This window comes from Eurytemora carolleeae, unplaced genomic scaffold (genome assembly GCF_000591075.1).
Source record: "Eurytemora carolleeae unplaced genomic scaffold, Eaff_2.0 scaffold37, whole genome shotgun sequence".
NCBI classification, from domain to species: Eukaryota; Metazoa; Arthropoda; class Copepoda; order Calanoida; family Temoridae; genus Eurytemora; species Eurytemora carolleeae.
The window spans coordinates 400,208-415,943 of NW_019396242.1; the positions used below are offsets into that span (position 1 = coordinate 400,208).

The 15,736-nt window shown below is 32.4% G+C and overlaps 1 protein-coding gene across 2 annotated transcripts in view; it reads right to left on the bottom strand.

The window, feature by feature from the left end:
* Positions 1 to 899: 899 nt before the first annotated feature.
* Positions 900 to 15,736, bottom strand: part of LOC111699141 (zwei Ig domain protein zig-8) — a 44,112-nt gene continuing 29,275 nt past the window's right edge. The window contains exons 6-10 of one of the 2 annotated variants that reach the window (XR_002764690.1): positions 12,712 to 12,756; positions 11,181 to 11,310; positions 8,347 to 8,625; positions 1,349 to 1,589; positions 900 to 1,168 (exon numbers count right to left, since the gene is read on the bottom strand). Coding sequence is in view for 1 of the 2 variants with exons in the window: in XM_023469727.1 (XP_023325495.1) it covers positions 1,450 to 1,589; positions 8,347 to 8,625; positions 11,181 to 11,310; positions 12,712 to 12,756 (594 nt within the window). In the remaining variant the exon portion in view is untranslated. Of the gene's footprint in view, positions 1,590 to 8,346; positions 8,626 to 11,180; positions 11,311 to 12,711; positions 12,757 to 15,736 lie in introns of both variants that reach the window. The other variant, XM_023469727.1, reaches the window with a different exon arrangement.

The following is a 15,736-nucleotide window of genomic DNA, read 5'->3' on the forward strand; positions in this document are numbered from 1 at the left end:
CCAGCCATTGTTGCAAAAGGATAAAACATGAAGTAGACTTCACTTTTCTTTAGAATTCTCTAGATATTATCTTTATATAGACGCTTATATCTCTAGATGTTTCCACTTTTTATTTGTAAACAGTATAATATAAACAAAAAGAAGGTTTTTAACAAAAGGGTGATTATCTAAACCTTGATTTATTTTAAACTCACTCCAATGCCCGTCATGGAGCTTTTGAAAAGAAGGGAGAAAATCACGAAAAAGTGCGGTACCCTCCCAGTATATGCCGAATGATTTGTGTAATCCGTGTTTATATTATGTTGAAATTACCAGAATAATGCAGAATGTACACTAGCGGACAGTGTGAATTCAACAAAGGTATTTTGAAAATACGCCTACATTTCTTTTAAGCTAAGGTTAGTCTGCTTCTCAGTTATCCGTTGATTTCATTTGTTTAAAATTGAAGAATATATATTTGTAAATATTGATAAGATAAAGCTGCTGTTTAATTGTTAATCTTGACAATGTTTTACAAAAGTTTGTGCTAAAATATCTCGGGACTTAATGGGACTAATTAAGTTTAGGTTTTATATTTCCTAAGAGGGCTACTTTTTAATATATAAACGCGACATAGTGAAATTTATAATTCTACGAAACATAAGAAGAGAAACAATTTCTCTATTTTATTCTTTTGTTTAAAAATCTTGGTTTAAAGAGAGATTGTAAAAAGTGAATTATTGCTAAACTTGATGTAAGATTTATCTATTTTCTTTGCCAATTTTAAATGTTTCAAATTAAACTTTTGATAAATTGAAAATTGCAGATTATAGACACATTCTTATCAACATGTTTATAAGTTTTAAAGGTTTTTTCACAAAAATGTTCAGTGTAGAGCGTACCGTGTTTAATGCACAGTGTAACAGAAAAGTTTTTATTCACAGTTAACGATAGTCTTAGCCTTATTACAATGTCATTGTCACTTTTCAACACAAAGTTGATTGTTTGTCTTATGCAGGAGTTAGAACAGTCCAGCTGTACATTGTACTGAAACCTTGTACAGGAATTAGAACATCCCTGCCGTACATTGTACTGTAACCTTGTTGAGGAGTTAGAACAGCCCTGCCGTACGTTGTACTGTAACCTTGTACAGGAGTTAGAACAGCCCTGCCGTACATTGTACTGTAACCTTGCACAGGAGTTAGAACAGTCCAGCTGTACATTGTACTGAAACCTTGTACAGGAATTAGAACATCCCTGCCGTACATTGTACTGTAACCTTGTTGAGGAGTTAGAACAGCCCTGCCGTACGTTGTACTGTAACCTTGTACAGGAGTTAGAACAGCCCTGCCGTACATTGTACTGTAACCTTGCACACTGTACAGGTAAGTTTAGTTCCCTCTTAGTTTTGGCGCTTCACGACATTACTTGATTAACACAAAATAAAGAATTCGCAAAATTTAATTTAGCTTAGTTTGCAGTGAATACTAAGACTAGGAGTAGAACCATGAGTAAAGTTGGATTTATCAAGGTAGGAGCAAAGTTCGTATTCTCCTGCTCAGAGTTCTGTTGCTCCTGTGCTTCTACTCGTAACGGAGTAATGTTGTTTCCTGAATAATAAATTGGATTTAGTAAATGAGTTTTATGAAAATAAATGACACAAAGAAACAATTAATACTGTTATTATTAAATTTTATATTAATTTTACGCGTATAAGGTATAAAATATGTGTAATAAAATACTACTATTTCTTTATTCAGTTTTAACTACCGTCTCTACGTAATAATCAGGACAAAAACAGCTACTTCAGGTACCAGGTACTTTAGGTTACAAGTTCCAGGTACCCAAGGTGCCAGGTACTCCAAGTAACTAGTACCCCAGGTACCGGGTTACTCCAGGTACCCCAGGTTCCAGGTACCCCAAGTACCATACACTCCATTATCATGTACTCTATGTACCATGTACTCCAGGTATCATGTACTCCAGATAACATGTACTCCAGGTACCATGTACTCAAGGTACCTAAGGTACTACCCCAAGTACCATACACTCCATTATCATGTACTCTATGTACCATGTACTCCAGGTATCATGTACTCCAGGTAACATGTACTCCAGGTACCATGTACTCAAGGTACCTAAGGTACTACATAGTTTCCCCGGGTAAAAGATACTCTAGGTGGCTCAGGGACCAGGTACTTCAGGTACACTAGGTATCAGGCGCACTAGGTATACCAGGAATTCTAGGTACCATTACTTTAGGTACCTAGGTACCAGGACTCTAGGTATTCCAGGTACCCAAGGTACTATTTTCACCTGGTACCAGGTACCCCATGCAATAGTTATTCTAGGTACTAGGTACTCCAGTTACGAAATGTACCAGGTATTTCAGGTACTCCAGGTACCAGTTACCTTATGTATTAAGTAGCTGTATAAATATCAATTTCTAGGTAGGATTCGTGTTTTCTTGAACAACAATCCATCATAGCATGATGGCTGTACTTAAAGTAAATATTAGTGATTTATGGTTTCGACATCTTATATCGACTTCTTTGCACTCAATTTCCGGTTTGAAGTTAGAACCGGAAATAGTATGTATGGAAGGAAATCCAAACTCTAGTTTAAAGGACTAACTATGGCGGCTAATCACGTCACGAATATTAATGCTAAGCAACAGGGAAGTCTACAGGAGTTTCTTCAAATATTTCATCCGAAAGAAACTGCAGTTGTAATTTTAAGTGATTCTCCATCTACAGAGTAAAATGTTTGATTTACAACAGTACTCTGGCAGCTTTGTCTGATCAAGTATTTTTGAGATATCCATCATCTTCTATTTAAAAGTGATTACTTATAATTGTGGCTTCTCTAATAAATTAATAGCGAACTTCTGCTTGAGGATAAAAATGTCAAAACTATATTTTAACACTTCCCAAACTATAAAACTGATGATATCTTCCAAATTATTAATCAGAAAAAAAATGTAAAGGTACTATTGGGAATCGGGTATAAACCTCTTGAATGCTCACTTGAACTTACAACAACAACCAAAATCTTTCAAAATCTTATTTCCATCCCCTGAACCTAGAATTTTTATAAAATTATTCAAATCAAATTAGAAAATACTCTTTGCTTCAAGAAATTATTCAAAGCAAAGAAATTTTCGAATATTTTAGAAATCTGCAGACTTGTGAACGTTTTACCAGAAGAATGGAATCCATGAGAAAATACCTATTCCATTAATGGAATCCATGAGAATATACCTATTCCATTAATGGAATCTTAAGAATATTCCTTGACTAGGAAGACCTATTACACTTGTCCCTATAGCTCTATCAGAATAATAAAAGGTTGCATGTAAAATGATATTATGTACACTGTAAGTATAAATATTTAGGAGCTTGCAAACCAAGTTCAATTTCTACGACAAACATTAACATACTTTTCTATAATACGAACACGCTTTCTAACCATTAATTTTTCATGTCCTCACTAAATATTGATTTATTCCTGCCAAACCTTGCATGCCAGATTGCATTCTTGTAAGACCTACCTAATTTCCTGGCTACCCTTCTTATTAAAATAAAAGTCTTATCTTTATGTCACCTATCCTACACCTATACTGCCTACCTATCCTACACCTATTCTGCCTACCTATCCTACACCTATGCTGCCTACCTTTCCTACACCTATACTGCATACCTATCCTACACCTATACTGCCCACCTATCCTACACCTATACTACCTACCTATCCTACACCTATACTGCATACCTATCCTACACCTATACTGCCTACATATCCTACACCTATACTGCCTACCTATTCTTTACCTATACTGCCTACCTATCCTACACCTATACTGCCTACCTATCCTACACCTATTCTGCCTACCTATCCTACACCTATACTGCCTTCCTATCCTACACCTATGCTGCCTACCTTTCCTACACCTATACTGCCTACCTATCAGACACCTATACTGCTTACCTATCCTACACCTATACTGCCTACCTATCCTACACCTATACTGCCTACCTATCCTACACCTACTGCCTACCTATCCGGCACCTTTACTGCCTACCTGTCCTACACCTATGCTGCCTACCTATCCTACACCTATACTGCCTACCTATCCTACACCTACTGCCTACCTATCCGGCACCTTTACTGCCTACCTATCCTACACCTATACTGCCTACCTATCCGACACCTTTACTGCCTACCTGTCCTACACCTATACTGCCTACCTATACTATACCTATACTGCCTGCCTATCCTACTGCCTACTTATCCTACTACCTACATATCCTAGTGCCTACCTATCCTAATGCCTACCTATCCTGCTGCCTCTATATAGAGAAATTGCGTGTATCCAAAATCAAGAGACATAATTCAAAAGTGACCTCTCTGGATATCGGGATCAAGGGATTCTGATAATGAGTATCCAACACAGGAGCTCCCAGCTCAGACTAAATACCTAATGGACAATCTAAATGCACAACTAGAAAACATCATGCCTTACTTCCTGCCTGCCTACCAAATCATTTCAATTCCTGTTTTCATATTAATATACTTGATATTTCTACCAAGTCAGCAGTGCATGAATATTGGTAAATGGATCTATCAAAGCAGGTTTTACTCCAAAGTTAAGCAGATATTAGACTCTGGAAAGATATAAATATAGATATATACTTTTGTAAATAAAGCTAGTTGCATTCAGGTGTATCCACTATCTAAGCTATTCTTGAAGATGTTCAGCTCGTGAATTATGAATTTTTATTGTGCATTGAGACCAACATAAAGATAAAATATTTGGAACGAGACTTGGTTAAAAAATGATCATGTTAGAAAGCTGAAAATTATAAAAAATATTTTACGTGACCCTCCAGTTTTAGATTCACCACGGTACCCAGCTGAGCTTTATCTGTGCAGAAGTGATGGAGATATCCTTGTTTTTTTAAATTGATAACATAGATACATTTTGATAGAATTGACAAAATTGACAGATTGACAAAATTGACAAAATCGACAAAATTGACAAAATTGACAAAATTGACAAAATTGACAAAATTGACAAAATTGACAAAATTGACAAAATTGACAAAATTGACAAAATCGACAAAATCGACAAAATCGACAAAATTGACAAAATTCATCTCTTTTTACTGAGAAAAGGTTATAAAAGATACACTGAGGGGTTACTAGAAATTACGTGGGCACTGGGTGCAGTCCCAATTAAATACGTTCTTTTTTAAGATACCTTGGGTGAAAACATAAAAATAAATGCATCATAGAAAGTAATTCTATTATAAAATAAATTAATAATTTTCAGCATTTTGAATTTTTTTATTCATGTTAAATATTTTTACAAAATTTAGATTTTTGCTTAATCAAAATCAAGGCTAATGGTTGGCTTTCTAGTTAATTGTTAAACATTTGGGGTTTCCCTTGAATTGGTTTATTCAGAAAAGACAATTTATTTTTCACTTCATTTGTTATATATAATAGAACCTGTTTTAAAAAATACATTTCATAAGCGAAAAGCATGTAATAAAAATCACTTAACATGACTATTATTGAGTAACAAAATGATATTTTGTTAGAGAAAAAATGTCCATAAAAAAACTTGAGAACTGAACCATGATAATTAGGTTGGGTTTCGTGTTCAAGCAAAAAAAATGGTAAAACCTAGATAAGTTTACCAGGGGGAAACCTATAGTAGGTTAATTTATTGTTTTTTATTATAAATCATAAAGTTTGCATAAATATCTGATAATGAAAGTTTTATGGCTTAACCAAACTTTCAAACTAGGACAATTCAGCAACAAGGAATTGTATTCAAACAAACTCAAAAATAATTTCCTGTCTTCTGGAAGTACTTTGAGGTCAAAACTTTTGTGTGAAATAAAATTAATCTACAAAACTTGTAGTTATTTTTTCTAGGCCACGACCACTGCCATTTAAAAGGAATTTAAGAAAAAAAGAAAGAAAAAATATTAATATTATCCGTTTTTCTGAGCAAAATACGGAAAACTGCTTAATCCATGGACTTATTATACGAATGTTTTGACCTCTAAAGCTTTATAATTCTGTTTTTTGAAAGTCCGTTCACTGCAGTGTTAAATTCCCACCAAGTACTTGAATAAAAAACTGAATTCAACTGCGAGTTTGTTTTCATTCCTTTTATAAAACATCTTGTATGTAATTTTCACAATTTTTTTTTAATTTTTCTTGAAATTCTGGAACGTTTTATTCGGGGAAAAATGGACTTGAAATTCTAGAACGCTTTATTTGTGAAGAAATGGACTTGAAATTCTGGAACGTTTTATTCGGGAAGAAATGGACTCGAAATTCTGGAAAGTTTTATTCGGGAAGAAATGGACTCGAAATTCGGGAACGTTTTATTCAGAAACAAATGAATTTTGTGCTTTAATCTTTGTTTCATCCGAGTTAATTTGTAAATAAACTGCCACAAACTCAAATTTTCAAATTCTAATTATTTAAACCAAATAATTATAGTTTGAAATATCTAACGTGTATACATTAAGTTGGAAATATTGTAAAAATTAGAAAATTTTCCTATTTCCAATTCGAAGATTTTCCTTAATAATTCGCAATAGTTCCCTTTAACCCTTTGTTTGGAAACTTTTTCAAACAAAAAATGGAAAACTCATTGCTTTATTTTAGCCCTCTCTGTCACTTTAGAAATCTATGGAGGATTTTAGTATATGTAAAATCGGTTTAAAGGGAGTGACCGGCAATGTATGGTAGTTGAACTGAGAATGTAATATTGTGGAGACATTTTTTAGGATTCATTTGAGACTTACAAAACGTTTTAATGATTTATAATTACTGAGTTTGAGCGCAAAGTCGACGTTCAAAATCATCCATTTGGGTGGTTACGTCTTGAAAATCAATTTTTTTAAATTATTAAATAACGACGACAAAAAATGTAACAAAAATTCTACAATAAACTAGTTAGTTGTTTAAGAACAGGTTGAGAAAATAATTAACTCTCATCATCGAAAATATGAAATCTTATTCAGTTATTCGTTTTGGTAATTTTTCATTGTTTACAAACATTTTCTGTGGAATTCCTGGAATTTTTATTGAAAAGACGACATTAGAAGAATTTTCAGAAATCTGGGAACAAATTCGTAAAGGATATGAAATTCAATTTAAGGATGAAAAAGAAATAATTGATTCATTAATTTATTGACAAAGGAATTGAGTCTTTGCCACAAATTCTGCTTTTCTAAATCCTTTATCTTCGGATTCCAATGTCGTAGACCTTAGATATTTCAAACTATGAATTCTGTTAGATCAAATAATATAAGTTTGAAATATCAAAGATTTATGACATTGGAATCCAAAGATATAGGGATTATAAAATCAGAGTTTATGGAAAAGACTCAATTCCTTTCTTTTGAGAAATATGTTCCTAAACATCTAGTTAGTTTACTGTTGAATTCTTGATACATTTTTCGTCGTCGTTATTTAAAATTTTTTTTTAAATCTATTCTCAAAACATAACCACCCAAATGGATGATTTTGAACGTCGGCTTTGCGCTCAAACTCAGTAATTATGCACCGTTAAAACGTTTTATATGTCTCAATTGAATCCTAAAATATTTCTCCACAATACTACATTCTTAGTTCAACTACTATACATTGCCGGTCACTCCCTTTAAAGAATAACCAAAATTAAAAAAAAATTTAACAAGAAACATTTTAAAAGATATTTGAACAAATACGTATACTTAATGTGATTTGAAATATTTGTATGAAATAAGATATCTTTATTATTCTCGCAAAGCCTACTTCAGTAACATTAAATTTTAAAACGAATGTCGTATCAATTAGAAATCATTTTTTTACAAAAACTTGAAAATGTTCTTTAACCTGTAAATAGTTATATATTACAAGGCTTCAATGGCCCTACGAACCGGTCTTTTTCACAACAATTTTATCTCTTAAGGGATCCTCTACTGGCAACCATTTTTTCATTGCCAAATTCATTTGCATTAAAAACTGTTAATGTGAAATTTAACAGATTTTTCAATGCCGGAACTCCAAAATATTCGACAACTCAAAATTGTGTAAATTTTTTTCAAATTTATACCCGCAATAAACCTTCTGTTGAAGACATGACACGACAAGTATATATATATAATAGTTTATTAGATGATGACACCCTCTCCCTTCTACTAGATACTCTCTGTAGATTTAAAGAGCTAAGTAAATATAAACTTCTCCTGTAAACTTCAAACTTGAAAAGAAAAAAATAAACAAACTTTGAAAAATGAAAACAAAACACTAATTATACTGACATATATCAACATGGAGAAGATATTTATTAAAAATTACCTTCTTGGATAAATACATGAACAGTAGCAGGCTCTGAATTACTGGGCATACAGGTATAGTTTCCTTCATCCTCCTTCCTAGCTGCTGGCAGCTCTAGTCTACTCACGGTACGGGTTCTAATCCACTCTTCAGGTCGTCTTACTCCCTCATCTTCCTCACCCTGCTTCCCAGTATCCTCCACAGCTCGGATATCCACTTTTACACCTCGTTCTACATCGTAGTTTATCATCCGGGAGTTATGATACCAGAATATGTATTGAGGAGGAGTTGGAGAATTTTCTAGAAAAAATATATAAAAAATCTATTGTTTTCATAAAGGAACTGAGTTTTTTAAACTCGGATTTTAAAATCAATATATCTTTGCAATCCGATGACGTAGATATTTGATGTTTCAAAATATGAATTCTGTTAGATTAGTTAGTTAGTTCAACATATAAAATGTATTATAATAATTATTGTAAAGATAATTGGGATTTGCAAATTTGAGTTTGTGGAAATAACTCAGTTCTTTTAAAAGCGTCCCACCAAAAAATGAGAGCTAAGAGACGACCGTAAGAACGTCTTTGATCTTCGATAGCTCTCTATTAACAAAATTTGTAAACAAAAAGTTGAACAATAAATGGTATATATTGTGGTGCATGTTCCGGGTTCCCCTTACAAGTTTTAATTCGGACAATCTTTGTTGATACAAACTTTTTCCTTAAATAGCCCTTTTCAGCGAGATACCCTGTGCATTCCCCCAGGTTTAATACAACCTTGCCCCTCACCCCNATAATCATGTTTTTGTTTACATTTCTTGCATCAGAAACAATGGAGTAGTTATCAGAATTAAACATTTTTTAAATCTGAAAATCGAATTTATCTTCCATATTATTGACCAGCTATAGAGGTTTCAAGATTACCGTTGTTAATCAGGCATGCCGCTTTTTTATTGGAGGATTAGTTAAAATTACAAATAAAGTTAGTTTTGCCTATACGTTCTAAATCTTAACAGTTATACCTGGGAGAACTCGTCGGAGTCGACATCTCCATCCCCGTTCAGATCAAACATTCTTAAATAAATACTTGTTTAAGGGGAGTGTTTGCGAACAATTAAAGTGGGTATAGGCTTACGTCAAAAAATATTCGATGGTGATCTTACTTCCATCTGTCGTGTCTATAAGGAGAAAATGGTTAAACACGATGCATATATATATACCAAAGAACGTAGCGTCCATACAAATTCAGAAAGTTGCAATATTCGACTCGAATCGTAAAAAGATCAATTTAATTCAAAACAAATCATTTAGATATTACAATTTTTAATCATCGATTTGTTTTGAAGCATTCGTATATAGTTGGTATTTCATAATATTTTTTATTTGCAGCTAGTATATATATATATATGTTTTATGTTTAATGTATATTGTATTTTATTGAATGTTAGTACTTGTATATATGCATAATATGCATCTTTGCATGTATCTACAACAAAACAATAATTGTAGAATAACAAATAAAAATAGATAAATTCATTTTTTAAGTTTATAATTTATCATAATTAATGATAACTTTAATTTAAAAGGCCTGAAAACGCTATTTCAAGTGACCCTCCGATGAAAGAGTGGAAGGACCGATTCACAACGATACCCTTAAAAACTTTGTCTGATCAATTATGAATTAGAATTTCATATTTCGGTTTTTGGGAACTAATAGTTTTCATTTGGGGTATCTCTTCAAGGTGATATGTGCATTTAGCGCTTCTGAAAACGAGAAGAATATGATAAAAATCAAACATTTTTTAAGGTATAAAAACGACGTTATCCTACACTTTATTGATCAGATTATGGTTTCAAGGGTATATTCTATACATGATGGATCGCTTAAAAAGTCCCTTAAGTCATATAATTGCTTGAAGAAATCAGCTTCGTTAGATTTGAAAAGTTAATTTCAGTCACGTCCCAATAATATTTATAACTTTAACCTACAGTGGTAAGTCTATATACCAATATAATATAGACATTTTAGTGAAGCTTTGCTTACTTTCCAGCTTGTTTGTAAACAAAGGGAAGCTTTGAATCAAAAGGGAAATATTCTTTGGGAGATTTAACCCTGATATGACACAGCCGGATAAAATATACAGTGCGCACTTTAATTAGGTGTACTGCATGTGTACTTCAAATCGATCATGCTTAAATTCAGGTTATATCTCTGACCCCACACAATTTATTTAAGAAAATAAACAGTTACTTTTAAATTTTTCAGTACATATAAAGCCAATCATTTATAAGTTATAAAAAAAACACATTATTTTTATGGCAAAGATTTTTTGCCCCATTGCCCGTAAAACTCAGATCTTCCCTTTGTTTACATGCAAGCTGGATGGAAGCAAAGCTGCACTGTAATGTCATCTGTTTTAAATCGGTAAATAGACTAACCACTGTATTATATCGGTAAATAAACTAACCACTGTATTATATCGGTAAATAGACTGACCACTGTATTATATCGGTAAATAGACCTTGAATATAATTTTATTATGACAAAAAAAGGTATTTCAAAGTTTTACAGCAAGTTTTTATAAACATGAAACATAAAACACACAAATCCGATTTGTTTCATAATTTTCATAATCTTATTTAGTAAATGTTTTTTTCTATGTTTTTATTACTTGTTTAGACTCTGACCGAAGAAAAAGTGGGGTTTAGTGGTGAGTGGTTTCTGTCAAAACAGCTGAATCCATTCGGCTCAAACTTTAAAGGGATCTCTAACGGCCCGTTTTCTTGACAACAGTTTTTTAAATTGCCGTAAGAAAATCAGCAAAATGATAACGATTGCTTGAAAAAAGTGTTTACCTATGATACAAGTGAGGGATATAGTTGAACCAAGATCAACATGATATTCTTCTCCTCCCTGGATAAATGCTTCAGTTCGAACCACGTGGAGCTGAACCTCACGGGATATTGTTCCAGTAGGAGTAGAGACCTGATTCATTCATTCATTCATCATTCATCCTTTTCTTTTATCTATTCATGAATGCGTCCTTATATCCTGGTTTGGGACAACTTTACCCTCTTCATTCTAACTTGTAACTTTAACTTTAAAATGCTAGGTATTTTTGAAAGTTTCTTCCTCGGTCCATTTCCTTCCAATTAAATTTTACAAACTAATTTACGCTCTCGCTTAGAATTTATAAACCGTAAAAACGTGTTGTCAGTATCAAATCCTAAAGTTTTTCTCTATAATATTAATATGCACTGAGATCTAGATAACTCTGAAAGAGAGTCACCAAATTTTTAGACAGTATCGACTTTAAAGTATTGCAACGCCTTGGCCTTTGATTTTTCTTCAACAGCTTGCTTATACGTGATTGTTTCCAGCCTAAGTTTAAAAGGAGTAATTGACAAAATACTGTTTGATTTTTGCGTGAGAGCGTGCACATCTTCGTTTGGAGTGAATACTGCACTCTCGGTTCAATTACGTTACCTTGCCGGTCTCTCCCTTTAACATTTCTTTACGTAATATTTCCAGTGTTCATATTGGTAGGACACTTAGTAATTTTAATATTTTGTCCATTTTAAAGCAATAAATCTAAAATAATTTCAACACGTGACATAGTCCTGGAATTTAGTGAAAATATATCATAGCTGTGGAATATAAAGGGTGATTAATCATTTCTATGATTAGAAAGTTCAATAAAAAGTACGAGGTCAGCTACAGAGGTTAATTTTACTCATCACTAAGAAAATTGCGACAAGCTCGAATTTTTTTTTAAGGGACTTTTTTATTTGACCCAAACAGCCGAGTTATATGTTCCATTCACAATGAGGCAGATATTGTCGTTTTCCTTTAGAAGAAAAGGATAAATTCTGTCATTTTCCTTTCTTGTGTCTGTAGCAAAAGTTTAAATTTGAATGATTCTAGTTTTCAGATTGCAATTGTTTACTGAGACAACACGATTTGAGGGTTGCCGTCGTGATTCGTGAATCAAACCCTCTAAATAAAATGTTAAAGAATTGTAATTTGCGATAATTAAAAAATTAGATAATTAAGAAAAAAAAATAATAAATCCGTGAATCGGACTTTTTGAATAAAAAGTTATTTTAAATTACGCTGCAACCCACTTTAAATTTTAAAACTGTATTTTACGATAATTTGAAAAATGGAATCAAAATTTTTAAAGAATCTTTTTTATGAACCGAGAATCAGAACCCTCAAATGAATGGTCTCTTAAAATTACGTCGTGACTTCCGTTAAGTTTTTAAATTGTGGTTCACGTTAACTTCAAAACTTCAACACGAAAAGATGAAATACACTTTTCGAAAGGGAAATAATTGAATAAATCGTGAATTTGAAATTAAATAAAAAAATGAATGAGTGGTTTTCCTGGCACTCATACTGACCAGCATCTCTCTCCTGAACCCACTTTATCTAAACATTATTAAACTTGAAGTTTTTAATTTTAATTTAAATTATATAAATTTTCTATATATATAAAGTATTATTCTCTGTTAGTTTATGTGTTGGACCTGGACCGATTTGCCTCATTTTTTTATTAGGAACTCGGTAAACCCGCAGAAATGATCCAAGTTGAGTGGGTTGACTTTTATAGAGAAAGATTAATTACTAGAAAAAGCTGGGTTTCCCAACTTAATATGTGTACATATATTGATTATAATTCGTACATTTATGTTTAAATTAATATGTTTCAATATCAAAATCACCTAATACAAAAATGTCTAAAACCCTACATTATTTTTGTAATGATATGAGTCACGGATTTGAATTTAATCCTGTTTTCGCTAAAGTTCGACAAAATTAATAAAAATTTTATATATATCATCCATATTTTGTATATATATTATACATTTAACTTGAACTTATCACATTATCATTCCTACAATAGAACCTATATGCATATTAATGTATGTAATATGCAATATTCATGTTATGTTTATGAAATAAATATGACTAAGTGAAGTGTCCGTCGTTGCCCGTGGAATTTAAAAAAAACATTTGAAAAAAATCGAATTTTAAAGAAAGGCCTTTGTTACCCCAGGAAACCCATGGGGTTACTACTAACAAATTTGATTCAGCCGTTTGACCAGCTATTGCTAACATCTATGTATACATGAGCTATGAGCTTTATAATATAAAGATATATGTCGATGTTCATTATATGTTTGTGTAAAAAAATACATATGTCAATAATCTAAAATATATATCCAACTTCTAAATGTTTTAGCCAAAAATGCATTCAATTTACAACTCTATATATTTTATACCTAAAGAATATAAATCCTAAAGCAGAAAACACAAATATAACAGGTTCAAAGTGTAAGATCACAGTTTTTGAAAAAAGGAAATTTCAGATTTACAGTTATACAGTGCCAATTCCAGTTGCATAACTGGAATTGGCATCGGTGTTAGGTCCGTTTTAAACATTTCAGGTATTTTGATGTGTTCATATCCTGTTTTAGAATCTCATGTTTGATAAATTTGCTTTTATTAGCTTTTACAACATTTTTTCTCTGATGAAATATATTGAACAAAACGATTTTACTAATCGTTTTAAAAATAGTTTTGGTTAATATCTGTGTAAAAATTTAGCATAATGTAATAAAAGCAAACTTATCAAGCATAAGATTCTAAAAAAGACTCAACATTTTAGATTCCTGAGTAGCCTCTTATAATTATGAAAACTTTGATAGTTTAAAAACGGACCTCACAACAATGTTCATTAAAAAACATAACAGGCAGAAATCAGGTATCGACCGTAGTTTTTTGGGATTTCAGCTTCACTAAGATAATTTCCTGCTCCGCTCCTGACAGTTTTCGAGAACAAACCCTTTAAACCTTTCTATATTTGAATGTATAAATTGTGTAGAGTTTGCTGAGTATAATCTTAGGAATAGTAATCAATCATTATACTTCTATCAGGGCTCCTTTACCATCATTCAGGGAAACAGGGAGGATTTAATACCGGAGTTTGAACCATGGAGGATTTAAAACTGGAGGTTAAACCAGGGAGGATTTAAAACTGGAGTTTAAACCAGGAAGGATTTAAAACTGGAGGTTAAACCAGAGAACCAGGAAGGATTCAAAACTGGAGGTTAAACCACGAGAACCTTAGGTCAATTTGGAAAAACCGGATTCGTTAAAAGGTTGAAATCGGTGCTGGTAACCTCGGAAAGCACAAACTTTTCTTTTGAGTTATAAATAGACTGACCACTGTATTATATCGGTATATAGACTGACCACTGTATTAAAAACTTCTTTGTTGAAAACGTTTACACAAATTAAAGTTATGAAATGTCAGAGCAAAAAGATTTCTAAACGAACTGAAGTAATTTTTCTAATTAAATAATGGACAACGTTTTGTTTACATCTACAGGCAAAATGTAAACACATCCAATGCACTTCCTGGTACACTTCTTGTTTACACATTGCAAGCTTTATTATTAATAAAATAAAACCAATTTAAAATTTTTGAAAACTATCTAAAGATAAATAAAGCATTTAAACTAAAATGAAAAAAGCAAACTAACGACAAAAAAAATAACTTTAAGTGGATTAAAAATGTCAATAGTAATCTTCATGGGAATCAGACTATATAAGAAAACATTCAACAACCGATATTTGAAAAAAAATCTTGACACTTGGAACTGTGAGAATTCTAGTAAAGTATATGTCTAGTACATATATCTGTATTCTAGTAAAGTATATGTCTAGTACATATATCTGTATTCTAGTAAAGTATATGTCTAGTACATATATCTGTATTTAAAAGAGATTCTAGAACCATTAAAGTTGAAATAGTGAGAAGTTTAGCATACTGTAGAAAACCTGGATAACTGGATTAGGAAACCTGGATAACTGGATTAGAAAACCTGGATAACTGGATTAGGAAAACTGGATAACTGGTTAGGAAACCTGGATAACTGGGTTAGTAATTCTGGAGAACTGGATAAGGACACCTAGATTAAGAAACCTGGAGAACTGGATTAGGAGACCAGGATGACTAGATTAGGAAACCAGGATAACTGGATAAGGAGACCAGGATAACTGGATAAGGAAACCAGGATAACTGGATTAGGAGACCAGGATGACTGGATTAGGAAACCTGGATAACTGGATTAGGAAACCAGGAGAACTGGATTAGGAAACCGGGATAACTGGAGTAGGAAACCTGGAAAACTGGATTAGGAAACCAGGTGAACTGAATTAGGAATCCTGGATAACTGGAGTATGAAACCTGGAGAACTGGATTAGGAAACCAGGATAACGGCATTAGGAAACCTGGAAAACTGGATTAGGAAACCTGGATAACTGGATAAGGAAACCAGGATAACTGGATAAGGAAACCAGGATAACTGGATTAGGAAACCAGGAGAACTGGATTAGGAAACCT